At 36.8% G+C, this 23,024-nt stretch overlaps 1 protein-coding gene across 1 annotated transcript in view; it reads left to right on the top strand.

Annotated features, from left to right (window-relative positions):
- Positions 1–121: 121 nt before the first annotated feature.
- The window catches only part of LOC110954653 (ankyrin-3-like), a 185,263-nt gene continuing 162,360 nt past the window's right edge, over positions 122–23,024 (top strand). The window contains 1 exon segment of the mRNA XM_051939494.1: positions 122–463. Coding sequence (XP_051795454.1) covers positions 137–463 — 327 coding nt within the window. The 5' untranslated portion in view covers positions 122–136.

The following is a 23,024-nucleotide window of genomic DNA, read 5'->3' as shown; positions in this document are numbered from 1 at the left end:
TATCTTAAAATCTGAATACGTCTTTAAATGCATTTTGACACCAATAGTTTTATACTCGAGTAAAAATGTAATTGCAGTACTTTTACTAGTAACAGAGTAACTACACTGCAGTATTAGTACTTTTACAAGAAGTCAGATGGCCACAGGTGACACCCAGATCCTGGATCAGTTCTGCGGATCTTATTGCGGATCTATTTGCGGGTTTTACTGCCGCCTGCTGTCCGCCTCGCTCCCCGGGTTTCAGTCTCCCTCATCGGGCTGCAGCTGCTCGGTGTTCCGCTCCTCCTCCTGGTTCTCTCCGCGGGTCAGAGCTGCTGTCTGTGGGCGCCTCCGGAGCTCTGAGGTCGGTCAGCGGGTCGCTGTGTCCGGATGCGTTCTGGTGTCCGGGTTTGAAGCGGATCTGGACCGGACTCACCTGGACTCCAACATGGCTTCCACCTACACAGGTGACCGCGACGACCAGGTAGGACTGGCTCAGCTGCAGACAGGGACGTTTAAAGCTGCACTTTGACTTTCTCTGCTCAATTCTGGTTTAAAGTCAGAAATATGACTTTATTTTTGTCTCCGGAGCTTCAGACTGTCGCTTCTGATTCACTTCTGAGTGAAAACTGAACTAGAAAAAGCGCAAATATGTGAAAGTTTTCCATTGAAACTGAGCCTGCAGCGTTTATTTAGACGCGGATCTTTTATGCAAATAAGAGGTTTACTGTTATCTCAGTTTAAAACTGTTAAAATAAAACTCAAAGGTCCTCGTTTACTAAATATGACCTGAGTTTACGCTCAGTTTTCTCGTGTTTGTCCTGAATTACTGCACAAAACTCAAGTTCACACTGAAATTACTCAGAAAAAAGTAGTTTTCTGACTCAAAAATGTCATTAAAGCGAAGTTTTGTAATTTTTTAAGGCTGTTTTTAACTAATGTTAGAACTACTGTGGCCCAGACCCAAATTAGGACTACAGATACCAAACTGGTGGATTTTTGTGCAATGTTTGGTTTAAAATCTTCAAATTCCTTGCAGTTTCTTGGCTTCTAAGGCCACTTGAAGTCCGGTTAAATTTGTGTTTTCTTGATTTTCTTTGTCGTGCTACAGCTAAAGATGCTACATCCACTGAGAATAAGCACAGCGCTAATGTTTTTTTTTTCATCCGCTAACATCCAAGAACTGGATGGACGACATTGTTTAGTTCACCTGCAACCTTTCAGAGCACCTCGGGAGGTTTTCAGATGGGAACGTGTCACGATTAGTTGGTAAATTATGTAACTGTTTCAGCTGAGTAATGATCTGAGGTTGAGAAGTGAAGCTGAGATGAATTCCTGACCTAACCTCTGACTAAGCTCAGAGGCCTTTAGCAGTTTACGTTTGCATTCAAGCGTTGGGTTTACATTCCTGAAGACATGAAGGTGGAGCTGATGAGATGATTTAGATCAATATTGAGGATTTTCTCTGATGATTATGATTATCTCTCGTCGCACAGAGCTGCTTTCACTTCCATGTTCTGCTACATTCCTGCGAATCTTTACACCTGAAATAGATTTTGATCTCCTTGAAGTAAAGTGCAAACAGAGCTGCTGCTTTCACGCCGATGTTCTGGATCTCTGATTGAAGCTGTTGTGATTCAGTGAATTGGTGAAGTTGTTCTTGACCGTCATGTGTTCATCGTGCTGCAGTTTGTTGTGTCTGATTTCTACTTTCTAAACCCTCTGAACCCCAAAGCCCGTCCACAGAATCGAAAGGCATGTTAACTCTTTTAAAAATTGCTAAAATTAAAGCATTTATCAGAGCTACAAACTGTAAAAACAGGAAAAATCTTCAGATTTTTATCTTTCCTACAGTCCTTGCATTGCTCATATGTGATGTGTGGTTTCATTGGGAAAATTCACCGAATCTAAGCTTAAAATTGTAATATTTATTCAGAAATCGCGCCAGCTTCGTAAATTTCTGCTCCTCATCACAGCTAAGAAACAAAGACGCCTCAGCAGTCACGTGACAAACATTGAGAGTCTTCAGATGAACTGCAGGCAGTGTTTAAACAGAGCAGAGAGGCAAGCACAGCAGAGGCTGAGAGGAAAATATCGAAGGAAAATGACATGTTTTCATCACTTAAGGTAGCAGAGACTCATTAACTTTACTTCATATCTTTTCTGTCGGATTTTATCCACTCCTAAAAATCTATTTAAAGTCAGAAAAACCTGATGATGAATGTTTTTAAAGGATACAACTGGATTTGTTGTGTGTGTTTGACCTTTTTTACTACAGTTTGTTGTGTTTTTCCTGCTGGTTGAACTCTGTGTTTCGTTGTTTTAGATCCTCGTTGCGTCCGTCCACAGAATTGAAATGCGTGTTAATTTCTTTTTTAAATTACCAAAATTATAGCATTTATCAGAGCTAGAAACCATAGAAACAGAAAAAAAATTGAAGATTTTTATCTTTCCCGTGGTTCTTGAAATGCTCGTGTGTGATTTGAGGTTTCATTGGGAAAAGTTACAAAATCTACGCTTAAAATTGTGATATTTATTCAGAAATCTCATGAAAACTTCACTGATTTGCACCAGATTCTTTAAAAATTGTAAAATTTTCATCCCTTGAAGTACCAGAGACTCATTAACTTTACTTTAGATGCTTTCTGTCAGGTTTTATCGACTCCTAAAACCCAGTTTAAGGTCAGAAAAACCTGCTGATGAATGTTTTTAAAGGCTTGGACTGAATTTGTTGCTTGTGTTTGACCTTTTTTTTACTCAAATCTTCTGAAACATTTCTGTCAACATTTCTCCTAAACATCAGTGTCGTCCTGAAAGCTTTGAGGTTTTCCTTCTTCTGTCCAGACTGTCTGTGTCTGTCTGGGCGCCTCCATTAATGGTTGACCACAGGTTGTGATGGGAAATGGAGGCTGTTGGGTCGTATCTGAGGAGGTTTATTAGAACAGAACAAACACTGTGAGACTCCACCTCTGGTCAGAGCAAACGGAGAACCGCTGTTTGTGTTCAGGGTGTCTACAGAGGATTCACAGGAATTCACAGGATTCCACCAAAGATGTGAAAAATGTTGGAGGTGACGTCTTCAGAGAGCTTCTTCTTTTATCTGACCAGGAACCCAACATCAGAACTCAACTAATCTTCATATTAGACAATCTGGAACCTGAAAAACTCCATTTTAATTAATTTTAACCTACAATTTGGTCACTTAGATCTTTAATCTTTACATTTTTCCTCTTTAGAACAAGCAAACTTCAATTCACAGGAGCCATTGTAATCAGATAATCGGTGTCATTCCTTCTATTTGTCCGTACATTTACCGACATGCACGACCTTCTTCTTTTTCTGCCTTATCGGTTAATGTACTTTTAATTGGTTGAATTTTTTAATCATTAACTTCCCCAACTGAGATAAATAGCAAACATTTACAGGCTCAAGCTTGTTAAATATAAAAATTTGGAACTTTTCTCTGTTTTATGTTGGAAATGAAATGTCTTTCAGCTGTTTAATGCTGTCCAAAACCAACAGGGGATTTTAAAAACCGTAAATTATGACGGCCTCTTTTTACAGTTTGGATTTATTTATTCACCTTTAGAGCTGTTTGTGTTCAACCCAACATCAAAACTCATCCAGTTTCCTGTCAAAAAGAAGCAACAAATCTTCAGATTTGACAATCTGAAACCTGAAAAACTCAATTTTTGGTCACTTAGATCCTAAATCCTTAAATTTTTCCTCTTTAGAGCAAAATGACTTTGACACTGACTGTTCAGTTGCTGCCTTTAACACCCCATCAGTGGTTTGAATTGGTGTTCTATTGGTGCTTATTAGCCTAGTTTTAGTTGGAGTTTTTAAAAAATATTTTCTATTATTGCATGACTTTCTTCAATATTTTCTCCAGAAATGGGACAGGAAGGTCTTAAGGTCCATTTTCCAGAGCTTCAAATGTCTTTTTTTGTCCAACAAGAGTCCAGATATGTTCAGTTTACAATCATAAAGGAGCGAAAATCAAACCAAGGAATTTAGTTTTTCTTCAGTATAGACTCCAAATGGTTGATCTACTGTCAGAATAGTTGCTTTATTTTTGTACTAACTGAGTAAAGGGAAACATTGGTTTTGTACCAGACACCTGACTCATGCTGGAGTTGAACATTTCCAGAGTTTCTTTCCGTTATCTGCCGTCACTAAACCCAACAACCGCAGTCTTGATAAGCTTCTCTTGTAGCTGGTTATCAGCTCAGTAGGTCGACTCAGGGTTGCTGGACCTGGACATGAGGGCGGCGTCATGAAAGAGTTGGAAAAAAGATAACCGATGACAAACATAGACAGGGACATTTATAGACCTGTTCTGGAATTATTTTAGATGTAACATGAACTAAAAACAGGAAGGAAAGTCGCTGACAGTGACAGTGTTAATGAAACTGTCAACATTCCTTCTAGGTTATTGGTGCATCAGTAGACCAGACTGTCATTAGAACCATAGATTAGATGTTTTCCTCCAGTGTGGAAGACGGTTTTATTCTTTCAGCTGCAGCCGTGGTGGTGTTAAACAGCCGTGGAAGCAACTAAAAGAGACACAGTCAGCATTTAGGGAATCTTATAAAGTCAACTGTAAGGCTTTATAGTTTTATTTAGGTTCTGTTTTTGGATTCTATTGCTTTGAAACCTCTTCCAAACCTTATCTTCCACTCTCACTATCTCCACTCTTATCTCTACAGGATGTTCAAAGAGTGGTGGTGATGTTTTATATTGTGAACGAAATATCTTTCAGCGTTTTAATTCTGTCCTGCCGGGACAATTTATTGGTGTATATTCTTTTACAGTGTGGCTTGCTGATGTCAGTTTTGTGATGTAACGATTAATAACGGCTGTAAAAGCTCACCAGACCTCTAGATCTGAGTTTAGTCGTCTTAGTTGTACTTTTTTCTCTTAGTTTGCCCTCTGTGAGGCCTTCAGTGTCCTGTTGGTATTTAAATCTGTCCAGTTGAGCTGAGTCAGAGTTCTGCAGGACTGATCCACTGTCAGAGCTCAGAGTTGTAGAGAGACGAGTAAACATGACCTCAGTCTGGCGTAGAAACCGTTCTGTTGTTTCTAGTTGGACGGCTGAGCCTCAGACAAACGCGGAGCTGCAGCGGAGCGTGGAGACGACGAGCAGCTTTTATTTGCTGCTGGGTGTGAATGTGTAACCGGAGCGTCTGTGTGCTTTAGATGGAGATGATCTGAGGCTGTAAAACTGAAGGGAAGTTACTGACGAGGACTCGGACAGCAGAAAGAAACCAGAATATAAAGTCCTGCAGGGTCAGTGGAGCAGCAGACGTCCTTATTCAGCACCATAGTCTGTTTTAGCAAGAAGTCGGCTCATTATTTCACTGCAAATACTGAACATAATGACGGCTAAAAGTCATTAGTCTGAAGTTATAAAACAAATTCAATAAAAAAAGAAAAATCTACTTAAAAGTATTAAAGGTCAGTGTATTCATTAAGGAAAAACAAATCACAGAAAATAAATTATTCTTAAAAATCTGTCAGCAAAGATGCCAAAAATAACAAGAAAAAGCACCATTAACTAAAACAAAATAACAACAAACAGAACAGCTCCAAACCAGCAAACGACAACAAAAACAAAACGACAGCCAAATATATACAAAAATCTAAAAAAAAGATAAAACAAAACAAATTATGACAAAAACCAATAAAAAACCCCAAAAAATCTAATCAATAAATGACAAAAATCAGATTGGAAAAACAACAAAAATCTAATCAATAAATGACAAAAATCTGATTGAAAAAAAAAAACAAAAATCTTATCAATAAATGAAAAAAAACAAAAATCTAATCAATAAATGACAAAATCAGATTGGAAAAACAACAAAAATCTAATCAATAAATGACAAAAATCTGATTGGAAAAACAACAAAAATCTAATCAAATACCAACAAAAATAGAACCAATAAACAAAATAAAGCCAAATAATGACAAAAATACGACCAATAAATGACAAAAAGTAAAGAAATAATAACACAGATTGACAAAAACAAATAGCAACAAAAATGTAAGCAATAAGTGATGAAAATGGAGCCAATAAATGACAAAATTCTAAAGTAATAACAGCAAAAATACAAACAACGATAAAAATGCAAACAAACATAAACAAAATCACCACAAAAATATAAACAAATAATATGTTTTATGCAAAATGACACCGTTATAATGCAGAAATCATAAAAAATAAAGATCTAAACTTTAGTTTCTTTTTTCTGTCTTTATTTCTAATTTATAGTTGAAAAAATCAGGGAGGAATCTGTAAAATAACAGTCAAGTGGAAAAATAATTATAGTTAAAAAGGATAGTGTTTGCTCTTGGTTTATTCCAAACTTTAGCTGTTAAATATTGACAAAATAAAGACGGTTTTAATGCCAAACAAGCGTTTTTATGACAGAAACACAGGGGTGAAGGTTAAGGACGCAGACAGATGCTTCCCTGCAAGAATGACTCTGTGGAAGAGCTGAAGTATTAAAAAGACGTCATGAAAAGTCTCGTCTTTGAGCACAAATTAACAAAAAGTTAAGCGGGGATTTTTCCTCAGCTGTTTGATATTTCACCGTAAAGTTCTACAGATGTCATTTTAAACATCCGTAGTTTGTGATTTAATAATAATTTAACGAGAGTTGAACTGTTCTGCAGCGTTTGAGCGAAGAGGAGCTTTAATATTTCAGAGCAGCAGCGTTGGTTGTGGGTTTGCAGCAAACAAAAGGTCAGTTATTGTCTGAACATCTGCACACTGAAAGAAACCACGAATAAATGAATAAAAGAATGAGTACCAGTGCGGAGCAGGAATGACAGCAAACACAGATCCAGATCTTTGCACCGACTGACACCAGAGCGCTGCTTCATGAGTCTGAATGGATCCAACAGTGACTCAGCTCTTTGTCCACAAATCACCCAGTTAGTGTTCACCACTAAAACCAGTTAGAGGGACGTCAATAGAACCACATCTCACCACTAGAACCAGTAAGAGAGACGGTAAGAGAACCACATCTCACCACTAATATTACATTTAATGACGTCTAAAAGTTATTTGTCTTAAAATCTAAAACAAATTCAACAAATAATTTAGAAAAATTCTACTTAAAGTATTGAAGGTCAAACTGCTCTGTGCTGAGAAATTCTGCAGATGATGTCATTGATCGTTATTACTCACTGGCTCATAAACAAACAGCCATATTTTACTCATTTTATATGGAATTCACTAATCTACACTGTAAAAAATATATATAAATATAACCAAAAAACAACAAAAATCTAAACAAAAAAATGACAAAAAATATAACCAATAAATGACAAGAATGTAACCACAAAATATAACCAATAAAACCACAACAAAAATAAACAGCAAAACACTCCAACACGAATAAAATAAAATACACAAAGTAACAGCAAACAAAATAACAAACGACAGTACGGTAACAAAATAACAATAAAACAACCAAAATATTAACAAATAACGACACCAATCAACCACAAGAATAAAACCAATAAAATTACAAATTGTAATAAAAAAATGACAAAAATATAACCAATAAAACGACAACAAAAATGAAACAAATATAAAAAAAATATAATGCAAAAAAATAACAAAAATGCAATCAAAACACACAGACAACAACAACAATTAAACCAAAAAAAGTTAAAACAAACCCTCCTTAAAAAAAAACAACAGTTTAATGACAAAATCTGTTTATTAAATGCGGTTTGAAATAGAAAATATGTACAGCTGTAATGGAGTTCCTTGTAGTTTACAAGTGCTCACATTTTCAAATTATAAAATAGTAATGCATCCTCTCCAATAATCTTTTCTTTGTAACTGCTTAAAGCACATTAATGAACACTACAGAACAATTACACACTTTTTACATGTTTAAGATAATATAATAATACCAAATTTAACTCTCACAGCTCCTTTTTCCTTCATTAAAACACTGAAATTACAATATCCTTCTTCCTGGTGCTGAATAAAAAGATGTTTACTGAAGACAAACACAGTTTAACCATCATATGAAGCCTGAGAAATAATCTGCTGCAGGGAGCCTTCCTGAGCTGCAGATGATTTAATGCTGAAGTCAGACCTCAGAACGTGAGTCAGGATCTAAACTGTGGACTACAGACCATGTTAGGTCTGATCTGCTGCTGCTGGAAACGTGTCCCAGTGGGTCTGCTCTGTCTCAGAGTTCAGGATTCCTTCTGTTCCTCCTGCTCCATGACGCTCTGTTAACTTTTAATCTGCTGCTGAACCTGCAAAAAACAGACGGAAAAGGACTCGTCTGATTGGCTGGTTAGAGGAGAACACGAATAATCCTCCAGTTCTGATGTAGAAATTTTTATTTCCTGCTTTTTATTTCACTGCTTCACTGTCGCTCCTCATTCAGCCAATCGTATGTTAGTGGGGGCGGGACTCATCACCATGGTAACCTGGAAAATGGAGGAGAAGCCCCAAACATGCAGTGAAAGAGTCGAATTTTAACCCAGATCATGATGTTTTTCCAAACTCTGAGATGGTTTTCCTGAAGCTAGAAGTAGACACACCAGTAAGATCTGTCTGCTTCTTCTTTTTCCTCTTATCAGCATGTCCTTCCAGCGTCTTTTATATGCTGTCAGATTTCAGAGTCTTACATTTTGTTTTATTTTCTAGTTCGATCACCTTGCCGTTGGTTAGGTAGTTTGACAGTGTTTGACCAGTCCAAGGTGAGCTGGTGTGACATTTAGGGGCGGGAAAGGGTTGTTTTTATTCAAAAACGTTCTAAATATGTAACTTTGATACACAGACATGAATTTCTGGAGGTTGGCTCGATGACCAAACAGGAACTTTAACCTGGACTGATAGATTTCTTGCTGCTGAAATGTCCATTCTAGCAGATCAGATCAGTTTATCCCTACGTAAAGTCATGAATCTATTCATGATGCTCAGCTTTATACTTCCAATCCATCCAACAGTTTTATTATTTCCAGGCAAACCTGCAGTCTGTTGGGAACCATGACTGTACTACCCGTGGAGAATCAGACCTTCAGACCTGAGTTTTAATCAGAGGTGACTCCTTTAAAAAAGTGCTTAGAACTTCCTCTGTTTGTGTTTCAGAAGCAGATTATTGAGATAAACTGAAGCTCTGCTGATCCACTGGTTTCACCCAATAGATTTCTCACAGTTTCTTGGATCGTCATGGAGACATCCTGCCGCGTTACTGTCGTTACCATGGCGATTCATCTATCACCATGGCGCTGCCTTGGCAACCGTGTATGAACTAATTTCCTCCCGGCTGGTCGCTATCCAGATTCTATCGGAGATTCATTAGTATGCAGCGAGGATCTCTGGGAGTTTCAGCTGAATAAAGACATTTCCAGATTTTTGTCTTTGATTTAGGGCTCTGCTGTGATTAAACCGTCATGTGGAGCTGATGTTTTCTTCTCAGAAATCTCAAAAAGAGATGAAGTGAGACAGAAAGATCAGAGATAAACTAGGAAGAAAAGTAGATAGCAGACAGGTACTGATATGAGTAAAGAGGATTGTTTTTCCTGCTTTAGTTTACATAAACTCAGATCTTTATCAGGATATTTGACGTTCCTTCATGTCAGGCAACCAGAAAAACTACAAAAAGAAAACAAAAGTGTTTTGTTGATTTAGTTCAATATATCAGCTCAGATTGTCACATTTATGACTGAGGGGCCGTTTACACGAGGACGCTTGCAGGTCAAAACGTCAAAATATTTCAACAAAACACCCTATCGTTTATACGAGGACGGCGTTTTGGGGGCTTAAATACGCAAAAATTTGAAACTGGCCTCCAGAGTGGAAAAGTAGAAAACGCTCCGCCGTTACGTTTCCGTCTAAACAGCAAAACGCAAAACTTTGCCAAGATCTGACCACGTCGCGTACTCGATTACGTCGCATACGTGCGCCAGTGCTTTGGTTTGCCGGCAGGTACAAGGAAGTAAACAAAGATGTGTGATTATTCCCATCCTTTGTACCTTCAAGCAACTCTGGCAGCTCTATGTACACTACAGGAGTCGTACCAACAAACGTGCAGAATCTGTACAGATTCCATTCATGAACATTTACCGCGGCAGAGATCCGAAAAGGGAGATAGTACGCATGCGCGTAGACATGGCGGAGTTTTATCACAGCGCCACCCAGCTGCCTGGCATGCATATCCAATCAAATTCCACACACTATAGAGTCACCGTATATACGCAGATTTCCTTCAAAACCGCTCGTCTAAACGTGAAATGACAAGACGCCACTTTTGCGTTTTCTGTTAAGATGGTCCTCGTATAAACGGCTCCTGAAACCTGCAAATGTAAAAATCGCCTTAATAGTCAAAGTTTTTTTTTTTTGTCTTTCTGAGGTGAAAAACGAACTCTAAATGAATCTTTATTCTGCTCCTAACTGTGACTTTTACAGTCGACAACCTGCAGCTACATCCAACAAGTTCACGCCTGTTGTCTGAGGTTCGCCAGAAAGTTTTCTGAGAAGCTGCTGTTCAGGATCGAGCCGGCATCTGGCAGGGAAAGAGCAACCGACATAAATCTGATCACAGTTACGAAATACAGTCATTTATGGAGCACAGAGTAGATTATTGGACAATGATTTACAGCATTCAGGCCATTGAACGCCTTCATGTTAGAAAGAAAAACACTCAAAGCTTCTGTTGATATTTCTAAAAGGCTGCAATGCTGTTTTTTCCCCCAGGATATTAAAGTTAGTTAGACATTGGACTGCAGCAGCACAGGATATCTGGAGATTTTAAAGCTCCTCCATGTGTTTGGAAGCATCTCCACAATCCTGCTTTGTTCACATCCCAAAGATATTCAGTTTCTTCTTTCTGCTGGATCCTTACATCTGTCAGGGAACATTCACTGAACATTAACCTAATCACAGTTACAAAATACAGTAATTTCTACAATACAAAGATTACAGAAAGGCGATTTAACAGCATTCAGACCATCGTATGAATTCATAGTGAGCATAGAAAAACACTCAAAGCTTCTGATAATGTTTCTAAAAGGCTGTGATGTCGTTTTTTCCCCAGGATATTAAAGTTAGTTGGACTGGAGCAACACAAGATATCTGGAGATCTTAGAGATCCTCCATGTGTTTTTAGGCACCCTCGTTTAAAAGAATATACAAACCAAGACTTCTATGATGCCAGGAGGATTTAAAGACAAACTGTTACCTTACAGATTTCTGAGTTTTATTAATTACGGATAATTTGTTTTAAAATCACACACAAAAAAGTATGAATTTACATGCTGGCTGATGTTGGCCAAAACTATATAATAATAATAATATCAACAATTGTTTTTTTGTTTGTTCTTTTACAAACAGTAAATTTACAACTGTAAAATTATAGTTTTCCTGTATTTAAATCATCTTAGACATTATTATTTAACACATATATGATGTTATTTTTACTGTAGTTTACAGTTTTTGAATGTTACAGTATTCTCTTTTTTTTTCTTCTGGTATCTTTGCTGCCAGATTTTCATTAATCCTGTGTAAAATGGCTAAAAGTTGTCTGCTTAAACGTTAATCAGCAAGTAATAATGACCAAAATATTATAACAATAATTTCTCAACAAATCGAAAACATAAAAGGTCATAACTGTTCATAAAATCCACATCAACAATCTGTATTTTTATTCTTTCTCAGTTTAACTGCATTTAAAGCATCTCCAGTATTAATATCTCACATTTTGTTTTGTTTTTACAGTTTTTCATTATTTTTTTTTACTGCATCATTTTCTGATTCCTTTGCTTTCAGATTTTAATTTTTGTGTGATTTTTGTACAGAGTAGGCCAGATAATCGTATATTAAATATCTAAAACAGTTCACCTGAATCCAGACAGTAAAAACACGTTTATAGCTGACGTTTTCAGGTTTTTTCAGTGTGTTGCTTTAAGCTGCTCTCTGTGATCTTTATCATTAAAGCAGCGTTTAGGATCAGTGAGAACCAAACCCAGTCTTTGCTCCAGAGTTTAATAAAGCGCCTGGTTGTGATGATCTAAACTCAGACAGGCAGCAACAAGTCCAGCAGATCCACCTCCAGTTTAGTTCCAGCATGAACCACGTCAGGAGATCACAGATCATCAGTTCTCTCTTTATTTATTATCAGTCAGACAAACCTGATAAACCTGTGGACTTGGCTCAGGTTATTATGGGATGGATGTTATTCTAAGCTGCTCTGGACTCAGAGGAATGTTTCCTCCTCCACAGAAAGTTTATCTGAGGCGATCGTTTCCTCATTTCAGAACCCTGAAGGTTCCATTCTCAGGTAAACGGCTTTAAAAAGCCAACGTTTAGTTTTGGAGGATCGACACGGTACTGAGCTGCAGGAGGGATTTCTACCCAGCTGGCTCCAAACAAAATGATTTATTAAACTATTTATTATAATAATAGTAATAATAATAAGTTGTTATTATAATATGTTATTTTTAGTTTTATTTTATTATTATTTGAGGATTTTTTCTACAATTTGGATGATTATTATTACGATTATTAATAATAATCATAATAATAATCATAAGAATAATGAGCAAAATATAATAATAAATTTTTACATTCATAAAAAATAATTATTTGAAATCATTTAATTTAAAAAAATTCTTCTTCTTCGAGGTCTGTTTTTGCATATGAAGCTCTCAGATTTGTTTCTTGTGGGTTTACTGCAGTAAAAGCAACGAACAATGACAGTAAGTCCTGTGTGGCTGCAGTATGTAGTCAGAACATTTTTATCATTGTGATTTTTAGGTTGTTTTTTTTTTATAAAGTATTTTAGCTGGTTGTTGTAGTAGCCGGTTGTGGCCACCAGATGTCGCTGTGGATTCTTCAGTTCGAACAGGAAATGATGGAATGAAACTCCTAAACAAAGAATCATACAGATTAACCTCCACTGTGACAGATTTATATGAAACACACAATTGTATCCTGCATTTGTGTTCATTTAAACACCTTTTACTGCGTGCTGAGTTCAAGAACTTGAGAAAAAGGACAGAGCAGCGCCGCAGAGAACAGCAGTAATAAAAAGGCCCTGAATGCAATCCTTAATGCTATTCTAATTGTTCTGGGCCAAACGGACTCACAACGCTTTAATCCAACAACAGAACACTCAAAGGGCAGCGATCCACCACCGGGGGGCTCCACTGGCTTTGTTCATTATTGATGAGGTCGATGGGTGGTGGTGATGAAGGATTTAAACCAATAATAATCCATCCTGACTGCTGTATCTGTCCTGTGCTGCTGATTCTCCAAAGAGAGAATCACCTGAGCAGTCATTTATCTGCAGCTACATCTAATATATTTATGCACAGTGTTGAGTTGTAGTCGTAAAGTGAGAGTTTGTGTTGCCTCTGTGCACATCTGGACTGGTTAAAAGCGTGCACTTGAAACGTAAAAGTAATATTTTAGTGTGAGAAATACATAAATAAAAATAAAAACAAACAAAATTAATTAATAAACAAATAAATACAAAAAATGAATGAATACATATAAATAAAATAAATGCAAATAAGATGAATAAATAGACAATAAATAAATATAAATAAATATATATGAAGCAAATAACTAAAAATATAAAATTTGAATAAAATAAATAAGTTAATAATAAATGAATCAATAAATAAATGAAATGAACAATTCATGAAATAATTAAAGAGACTATTAAATAAATAAATACAGTTTAAATAAAAACAAGAGGTATATTGGTTCAATCCCTAATCCTGATAAATAAATATATATTTTTATTTTTTTATGCAAAATTTTATGTTACTGATAAAAAAGTGGATGTTTGTGGAAGATTGTACAGTTTTTGTTGATTTTTATACAGAAATAAAAATGTAATTTACAATAACAACAATAAAAATAAACGCATATAAAATGATAAATGCTTCTAAATAGATGTCAGGAAAATGAATAAATACAAAAAATGGATAAAACGATTCAAATAAAATGAAATTAAACAAATAAAAACAAAACGGGGAATAAATAAAATAAAATTAATAAATTAATTAATTGATTCAGGTAAATAAATGATATAAATAATTAAAAAGAATTCAATAAATACATCCAAATAATATTCAAATTGATTGGAGATCAGCTGTAGTGCCTGATTGTTCCACCAGGTGGAGACTCTTACTTTGTAATACTGTAGAGACCCAAGATGGCGATCATTTTAACTATTGGAGCATTGTGGGAGTTTAACTAGTGAAGGTCCTCCATGACAAAGTCTCCTGTGATGCTTAACGCAAACCGGCTTTATCGGCAGGTTTGTGACATTGTCAGTGTGATCCAGTGGCTGATTTCTATGTTGTTAAAGGAGCTGTTAGGTGACACAAGCTGCTACAGTGGATCGATATTCATTGTTGGCGGAGAAAATTGTTCCAAATTTGCGTCTTTAATTCCACTTGTTGATGTTGGAGATGCGTGATGTTCTATTGTGTATCTTTAGTTGTTATTGTGCTGCATTTTCTATGTCGTCTACGGTATCATAGAAGAACATCCATCTATCGATCTATCAATCTATCCATCTATCCATCCATCCCAACTGATAAGGCAGTAAATGTGTTGTAGATCAGCTGTAGTACCTTGTTGTACCACCAGATGGAGCCTCTTACTGTTTAATACTGTAGGGAACATTGTGGGGGTTTAGGTAGCAGTGGGCACCATAACAAAGACTTCTGTGGTGGTTAATGACTTCCAAGCAGCGTTCACATTCACAGGATGAACTCAGAGCAGAGGAATGTGTTAATTAATTCTTCATTAATAATTATAATGTATTTATTCCTGACTGGCGGATGAACCAACGCCACGTTTTTGTGCTAGTCAAGTATTTAGAGAGAGAGAGAGAGGTTTGATTCCTAATCCTGACTCTGATTAAAGCACACATTGGTTCCATCTAACCACAAGGAACATGAATTCTCTCCTGTAGATGAATTAACATAATATTATCACTAATATAATTAATATTCCTCCTCTCATGCTGACTGCCCACACGGACAAAATAAGAAACCACTCCAGCCTGAATGTGGAAACCAGCAGGAGCGAGTGAATGATTTTATTTCGCTGTAATTCCACGTTCTGAACATGTGAACTTGTTGAATAGGAGCCGATGTGACTGAGAAAGCTTCAGAAAGCTGCTATTGATTTCTATTAATACTCCTCCTGCTGCTTGTTGCTGCTCGGCTCTCACTGGTGGAGCATGTAGGCGGGAAAAGAAAAGAAAAACACAACACGGACAGGTAGAAAGCAGGGAAAGAAGTGTGTGATAAACAGCAGAGAGGAATAAAGCTTGTGTCCGTGACTGCTGCCCTGCTGGCTCCACTCCCCGCTCGCTGTGTTTGTGAGTGGAAGTGGGTGTGATCAGCTGAGGGTTGGTCGCTGCCAGAGCGGCCGCCGACACTCTGCTGCTCCTGCTCCTGCTTCTTTATCTGCGCTCATCCATGCTGGATTAAAAGAAAAGAAAGAAAACAAACCCTCCTGTCTGGACAGCTGTTTTATGGACTCTCAGCTGCTGCCATGAGCGAGGAGGCCAAAGAGAAATCTGGAGGCAAGTCGACTCACCGCAAGAAGAAAGGCAAGAAGGTAAAACAAAGAGACAACAAGCTGGGGCTGGGGGGCTTTTAACAGTATATTTAAAGCAAAAGTTACAGGAAAATCGAATATTTGATTGAGTATTTTAGGTTTTATTGGTGGAAGGCGGCTCTTTAGTAGATGACATGGCATTATCTATGTTTATTCTGAATTTTTAGTTTTTAATTCCTGATTGTGTGCATTTAAATAACACACACAGAGGAAAAACATCTGGAATCATCTGGGATTCATGTGCGTTTTTGGATTTAATTGTCACAAATGCAAGACATACTTTGAGCCAATTACATGTTTTGCTTCTTCTAAATGGGATTCTGAGCGCGGCTGCAGGCTTTAAACACCTGTTAACCTCCTGATAATGTGAGACAAAAGCAGAGGGATGATGGAGAACGGAGGTGAGATAATGGAAGAAAAGTAGGACTGGAGGTGAAAAGGGAACCGGGAGGTCAAAAACATGGAGGAAGAGGCGTGAGAAAAGCCTCAGCGATGCTCGTCAACCAGACTTAGTGTGGTGTGATTCAGTGATTGAAATGAGCGTTTTTCTTTGCTTATCAGAGACGGTGGGGTTTCTAGTACATTAGCTGCTGTCTGGCTGAGTGGGTGGAGTTATTGTGTGTGTGTTGGTGCGCAGCCTTTGTTTTTGCCATAAAAACACACAAAAATCTGACAAAAAGGAGAATCTGGATAGGTTTAGGAACATATACTGAATTTTGGAATGAAATATTAGCTCTTTGTAAAAGGATTGCGTTGTAGAAATGAAATTTCGGGGATCATTTGAGCAATATTTGGCCTTTAGTGCTGAAACACCACAATCCCACTAGAAAACATATCTTTCTACACAATCTAGCTCATTTTTAACATTAACATCATTCTATTTTGCATGTCACCAACACAAAACTCAGCCTAATGCGAACTTTGTTTCAATAAAATCGTCTAAACAACATAGCGACCTCTCGTAGATGGTAAGCTAGTTGCTAACATGCTAGCATATGAAATCACAAAACCCCTCTAAACTTCTTTTCTGTGTATGTTTGTGGTGTGGTTACACGTGTGCAACATGTATGAGCAGTAACTGTCAGGAAATCAGCAATGAAATCAGTGTTTTGCATGTTTTTGAGTTTGGTCTGTGGATGGTAGCCACAGACCAAACTCAAAAACATGCGGACTAACAAACAGCAGACTGCAGTGGAAAAGTCGCTGTCTGCATCTAGATGAGGTGCATCAGCAGCATGTTTGTTGTTTTTTTGAACATTTACATGGTTTTGTAATGAGAATTTGCCCTTTAGCGTTGGATTGTCAAGGCAGAGTTCTACTTTTGGTGTAAATATCCTTAAATGTGGCACATTTTAGTGTCTACGTAATAATTTTTGGTCTTACGAACACAATCGTCCCTCTCCACCGACTGTATTAGCAGTGATTTGTCTCCCTGTGATTCTTCCTCTGTCTCAAAGATGCAATTGAAGTTCAAGTTTCACTGTTTTGTCACATTTCATTTAAGACTGAGGAGCTCAGAGATGATGCTTGACATGTTTTCATAATGCCGTAGGGTTGGTTTAAGGAACTGGACTTTGATGCAAAAGTTCGGTTTCCGTCTCGTGCCGTAATTATCATCACATGAGTGTCGTTTTTGCTTTCACCTGCTGTTTACCTGTGTTTATTTACGTTCTCAGTCTGTTTGATTAATTTTTCGCACTAAAACTACCTGGTTTGGTGCAGAAATGGAGGTTAGTTTGTGTCAAATACATCCATTGCAATGGTTACAACAGTCTACAAAACTCTAGAAACCAATTTGACGACTCCGCAGAAGGTTTTACGTGCATTTATCCACCCAACTGTAGGAGATCACAGATGTCATTGGGTTTACTTTCTGTTTATTCATGATCAATGGGTGATAATGGGCTTTCTGTTTGACTGGAAGGTGGAAATGGTCGTTATTTTAACATACAAGGCTAATCTGTGATGATGATGTCAGAATCAGGTGCCAACAGGAGCCTTGCAGACACATAATAGTCTAAAGGTATCAGAGTGATCTACTGTAGCTAGCAAGCTAACCACTTACATGCTAATCAATGGCTAACAATACAGAGTCCTAAAGCTCTCTGGGTTTCTTGTCTGGGATTTTGCATCATTTCAATCAACTAAAGGTTCTTTCAAAAGGAAAAAAAAGTATCTCTGAGCTTTGCGTGGCAATAAGTTGATGCAGTTTATTCAGTTTTTAATAATTAATCACTGAATTGTTTGTTTGTTCCATGGACTGCCTTATAACCAGCTTCAGTCATTTTACTTTTCTATAACGCCTTAAACTGCGACAGACAGGAATTAAATAGGAGTTCCTTCATTTTGGACTCTGGTTGTGTCTGAAAGCATCTTATATTAATGAAATATCCCAGATCTGAGTGTGACAAACTATCCACTAGGTTGTAGTTTTTTTATTTGATCGACAGCTAAAAACCAAAACAGTCCTGGAAGAAGTTCTTCCTTCATAAGGGTTGAAGTGTTGATTTACTTTAGCGGTTATTCTGGAGGCTGTTGAACTGAACCGCTTCACACTGACTGGTGTTTCTGTTATTTTGTCCATCCAATCAACAAGTGTAGACTCAACAAACTTCCATCTGTCTGCGGTTAGTCAGAGCTAATAATCTGCCAACTCGGTGCTTTCTGCCAATTTCACAGCACAATGATCAATACAGGGTTTTAGAAACCGTCGCTGTTAAAGTTTCTAGATGAAAACTGAATGAAAGTGGTTCTGTTCATTAACCAATAATCAATCATTTCCTGATGACGCTGCAACATTTGGCCTCAGAAATGGTTAAATATTGAATTTAATCCAAAATTTTTTCACCAAAGGAAACGTAAACAAGATTCAGAATGAGCCTTAAAGTCTAGTGTTTCATGCAGTTTTTGGTTTTTAGTGCTGAAGCTGATGATTTTATTTCATTGTCGATGAATCTTTTGATTATTTTCTGGATTAATCGTAGTTTTTTGGTCAGTAAAATATCAGAAAATGGTAAAACAAAATGCAGACAGAGTTCAAGATGACGTCCTGAAATGCCTTTTTTTGTCCATAACCTCCCTTATAAAATCCTTTTTTCTGTTAAATATTCACATTTAAGAAGCTGCAATTAGAGAATTCAGACTTTGACTCATTAGTCAGTGATTAATTTAGTATTTGACATCTAGTTGATTAATGGTTGCAGCTCTGCGGTCGAGCCCAAACTGAGGTTTTTTAGTATTGGTTGCAGAGAGAAGAAGCTGCCTCAGCACCATTATTCTATAAGATCCAGCCTCATGTTTAGTCAGCTCTTCCTAATCGCCTCCCAGAGCTCGTGAACCTCCGTCGGCTCCAACAGGTGTTTCTGTTCTCCAACTGGAAACATGATTTACTGCATCCTCTCTAGATTAATGACTCGTTTTGTGTTTCCAGAATAAAAGTAGAGGAGGAATAGATGCGGAAGTCAAAGCAGGAGAGTCAGGGAGGAGAGAGGAGCTGGAAGATGAGCTGATGAGAGATGACCGCTGTGTCGCCGTGACGATGTGGAGACGAGACAGGAAGTAATGTGAAGGAAAAACAGCCAAAAAGGCGAGAAGTAAAGAAGAGAAAAGGCTCTATTTTAGGGAAGAAGGCAGATAAAGAGGTGGTAGGCAAAGAGTGAAGAGGAGGAAATAAAACGGGGAGGATGTTAGAGGGATGACAGGATGGGATAAATACACTGTACAAACAAATAATAAAAACATATCGCTAGAATACTGTAACATTCAAACAACTGTAAAAACGATATGCAAAGGAATTTTTTTTTACTGATTTGTAAAAATCTGTAAAATATTTTAATAATTTTAAAAAAAAAAATCATTTTTCAGTCCTTGACATCCATATTTTTTCTTTCAAACAACAGCAGAAACAGTTGAAATAATTTTTTTGAAATAATAGTTTTTTAAATGAAATGATGAATTTTAAAATAAATATTCAAATGTTGTAAAAGAAGAAATTAACATTTGTCTACATACAAAGTTTTTGCAGTTTTGTGCTGTTTTTTTTTAGGGGTACCATGTAAATTATTATTATTTGGTGTTTTTACAAGATATTCTGTGTAATTTATCAAAACAGGGAAATTTTGTGAAAAAAATCACAGTATAATAAAACTTATTTGTTTCATTTAGCAGCATATACTTATAATATTCCATTTTAATCTGAATAAAACTGTCGTTTTTGACACCGTGAAAAATAAATGTTATTGCACATCAGAAATCTATTTTACTGTATTCTGATCAGCTAAACAATCTTTATTTTCCACATGATTTGTGTTTTTTATTTATTCGTTTTCATCATTTTGACTGTTTCAGTATTCCGCTGTTGTTTAACACAGTTTTCTAGACCTGGCAGACTTTCAGTGTTTCATTAGAGGATTTTTCACTCAGGAGAGCAGAGACTAACGTAGAAACGGGAGAATAAGACGTCGCAGCTTTGATGAGTTTATCGTTTCCTCCACTGAGTAGAAAACAGCAGCACTGATGTGACCAACAGCAGGATGAGTAACAGAAGATTCATCATCTGATGTGGGAGGATTCAGGTGGTAATTCTGTGAGCAGAGAGACGTTCACTGACAGAAACGCCGATAGAGTTTAGTATGAAGACCTCAGATAAAGTCCACGAGTCAAAAGTGATTGTTAAAGGACAGTTTCACTTTAATTTAATTTCCTGTTTCCTGTTAACCTCATGAAACCAAGCAGTAGCATTCAAAGGCTTCTTATATTTTTAAAAGATCCAAAACCGCACCATTTTTCAGACCCAGAGACGTTAAAAACACAGTCGTCTGATTTTTAATCGTTACCCACAGCTTTAAATTGTGATATTTTATCAACCTGACTATTTTCCAAAGTGAAGTGTTTGCTTGACCCAGATTCTGTAAAAAAAAAAAAAAAAAAATTCTGTGCTCTTCAGAGCCACTGAGACTCACGCCTGACTCGGTTCTGAACAAGAGATACGTGGTGGAAATTTTGTGAATATTTGGATGAACTGCAGGAAGTGTTTTCACAGAGCAAAGAGGACATTGGTGGAAATAAACATGTAGAGACGGAGACGTGTTCCTCTGTCATCCTTTAATTACACGCCAGCAGTTCAGCTCTTAGTGGTAGAGATGGTGATGTGTTCCTCTCTTTACTCCGTCTTCTGCAGCAGTAATCACACTCCAGAGGTTCAGTTTTTAGTGATGGAGGCAGGAGGAGGAAGCTGCAGGTGTGTTAATGGACGTAACCATGGCGACCGTTTGGATCATAAAGCTGCTCCCTCGGCGCCGTTATCCCCGAATGAACCCGCTGAACTGGAGGTGAAAACAAACCCAGCTCCAGGAAATAGACCCAGCCTCGGCTTCCTTTTACATTTCCACTTTGAAATCCTAAACCAGTCCGACTGTAACCAAGAAGGAAACGGGAAGGGTTAGAGTTAGACCTGAGAGAAAACTCAGCAACAAATCCCTGTAAATAACATTAAAAAAAATGAAAAATTAACAACAAATATCTGTAAGATAATACATATGTTTTTAAAAATGCATTTAATGGTCATATATTGTAAACAATTGAATTAATATTAATAAAAATATGAACATTATTGACAGTTTTGGTCTATTTTTACAGTCAACATGTACATTGAAATGATTTTCTACTATTTTCTTCTATTACTTCCCCCCAACAAATCATAAAATGTCTGTAAAAGAGTGAGATATTTTACTGATTTAAATATGAGATAAAACATTTTTTCTTTCAAATAGTGGAAAATATTGAAATGGTCTGTATTTATATAGCGCTTTACTATACCTGCAAGGTACCCAAAGCGCTTTACATGATACATCATATTCACCCATTCACACACACATTCACACACTGATGGCGGAAGCTGCCATGCAAGGCGCTAACCATGACCCCATCAGGAGCAATTCGGGGTTAGGTGTCTTGCTCAGGGACACCTCGAACACGACGGGGCGAGGATCGAACCGGCAACCCTTCGGTTGCAAGACGGCCACTCTACCCACTGAGCCATGCCGCCCCAGTAATTGAACAGTAATTGGATGTTTTACAGCATTCAGCTGCACAATGACGCTATTAATTATTTTAATAAAAAAAACTACACATTTTTTAAAATCAAACTCAGAAAAAATAAAATACATGAATAACATTATAAGCAAGACAATAATTTAAACAATGGTTATTATTTTATTGTGATTTTTCTGACATTTTTTCTTTTTAAATAGTGGAAAATAATAAAAGGTAATTTGATATTAAAGTTATTTTACTAGATGTTATCAGAAATTTACCAAAACAGGCTGAAATGTTTTTTTTTAAACTGTTTAATTAAATATTAACATTTTTGTCAATTCCTAATTTTGATGAATTTTTGCTTGAATAACAAAATCATAATAATAATAATAATATTTTAAAACCTAAACAACACAAAATTTAGATGTGAACATCAGGGACAACTTTTGGCCTATTTTTAGACTCAACATGTAAATTAATACATATTCTGTAATCTGTAAAATAACAGTAAATAGTTTTAAAACTTAGGAAAAAAAAGTTTAAAAATGTGTAAATCCTGAGATGAAATAAAAATCTAATTATTTCACATTTTCTAAACTTTACAGTATCGCAGTATCTTGAGCCTTAGAGTTGCTCTGTCAAAAAAAACTGCATTAAACCTTCCTTTAGAGCCAAACTCTGACTAATGTGTGATCTAATGGATCCATTCAGCGTCTCTCTGGTTTCTAATAATGAAGCTGAGCTCAGATGAAGCGTCCATCTGTTGGAGGCTCATATATGCGCCGACGTATCGCTGGTTTTGTGCCGTTTTAGTGAAGAAGTGGACCGTTGGTTATGTAAGCGGGCTGCCCACGTTCAGTCTCTGCTGCCCACAGCCTCTCAGCGTCAATACCGTCCAGGCGCTCAGCATCAAGTGGAAGATTCAGCAGAAAAAAAAGAACTAAACACACAGTTTCAGCTGGAATTGTACTAAATACATTTGAACAGAAGACAGGAACTAAACATATAGTTTCACCTGGAATTAGACTTTATTTCCTTCTCCTGTTTCACCATGATTTTATAAATGCTTAACTTTTGAATATTGTATTTATTGCAAGGGTTGATATTTGTTTTTTTTTCAAATAGTGGAAAATATTGATAAAATAACCATGTGTGCAGTAGAAAATAGTGTATTTTCATGGTCAAGCGCTGTAAGAAAATGAATTATTATTCATAAAAGTTGTAGGAAACATGGATCCATCCATATATTTATACTTATAGGAACTTCCTGTGGCTCCATTACCATCCTCGATTGAAAATTTTGCACTTTTCCCCCATTTGGCCTCTGCTGGAGAGAATCAGTCATTTAGATGTTCTGGAAACTATTCTGTCTTTTTTTTACAGATGGGAC

The sequence above is a fragment of the Acanthochromis polyacanthus genome, chromosome 19 (genome assembly GCF_021347895.1).
Source record: "Acanthochromis polyacanthus isolate Apoly-LR-REF ecotype Palm Island chromosome 19, KAUST_Apoly_ChrSc, whole genome shotgun sequence".
In the NCBI taxonomy this organism is placed as follows: Eukaryota; Metazoa; Chordata; class Actinopteri; family Pomacentridae; genus Acanthochromis; species Acanthochromis polyacanthus.
The sequence above is the reverse complement of the archived record's forward strand: the minus strand, read 5'-3'. Positions and strand labels throughout refer to the sequence as shown.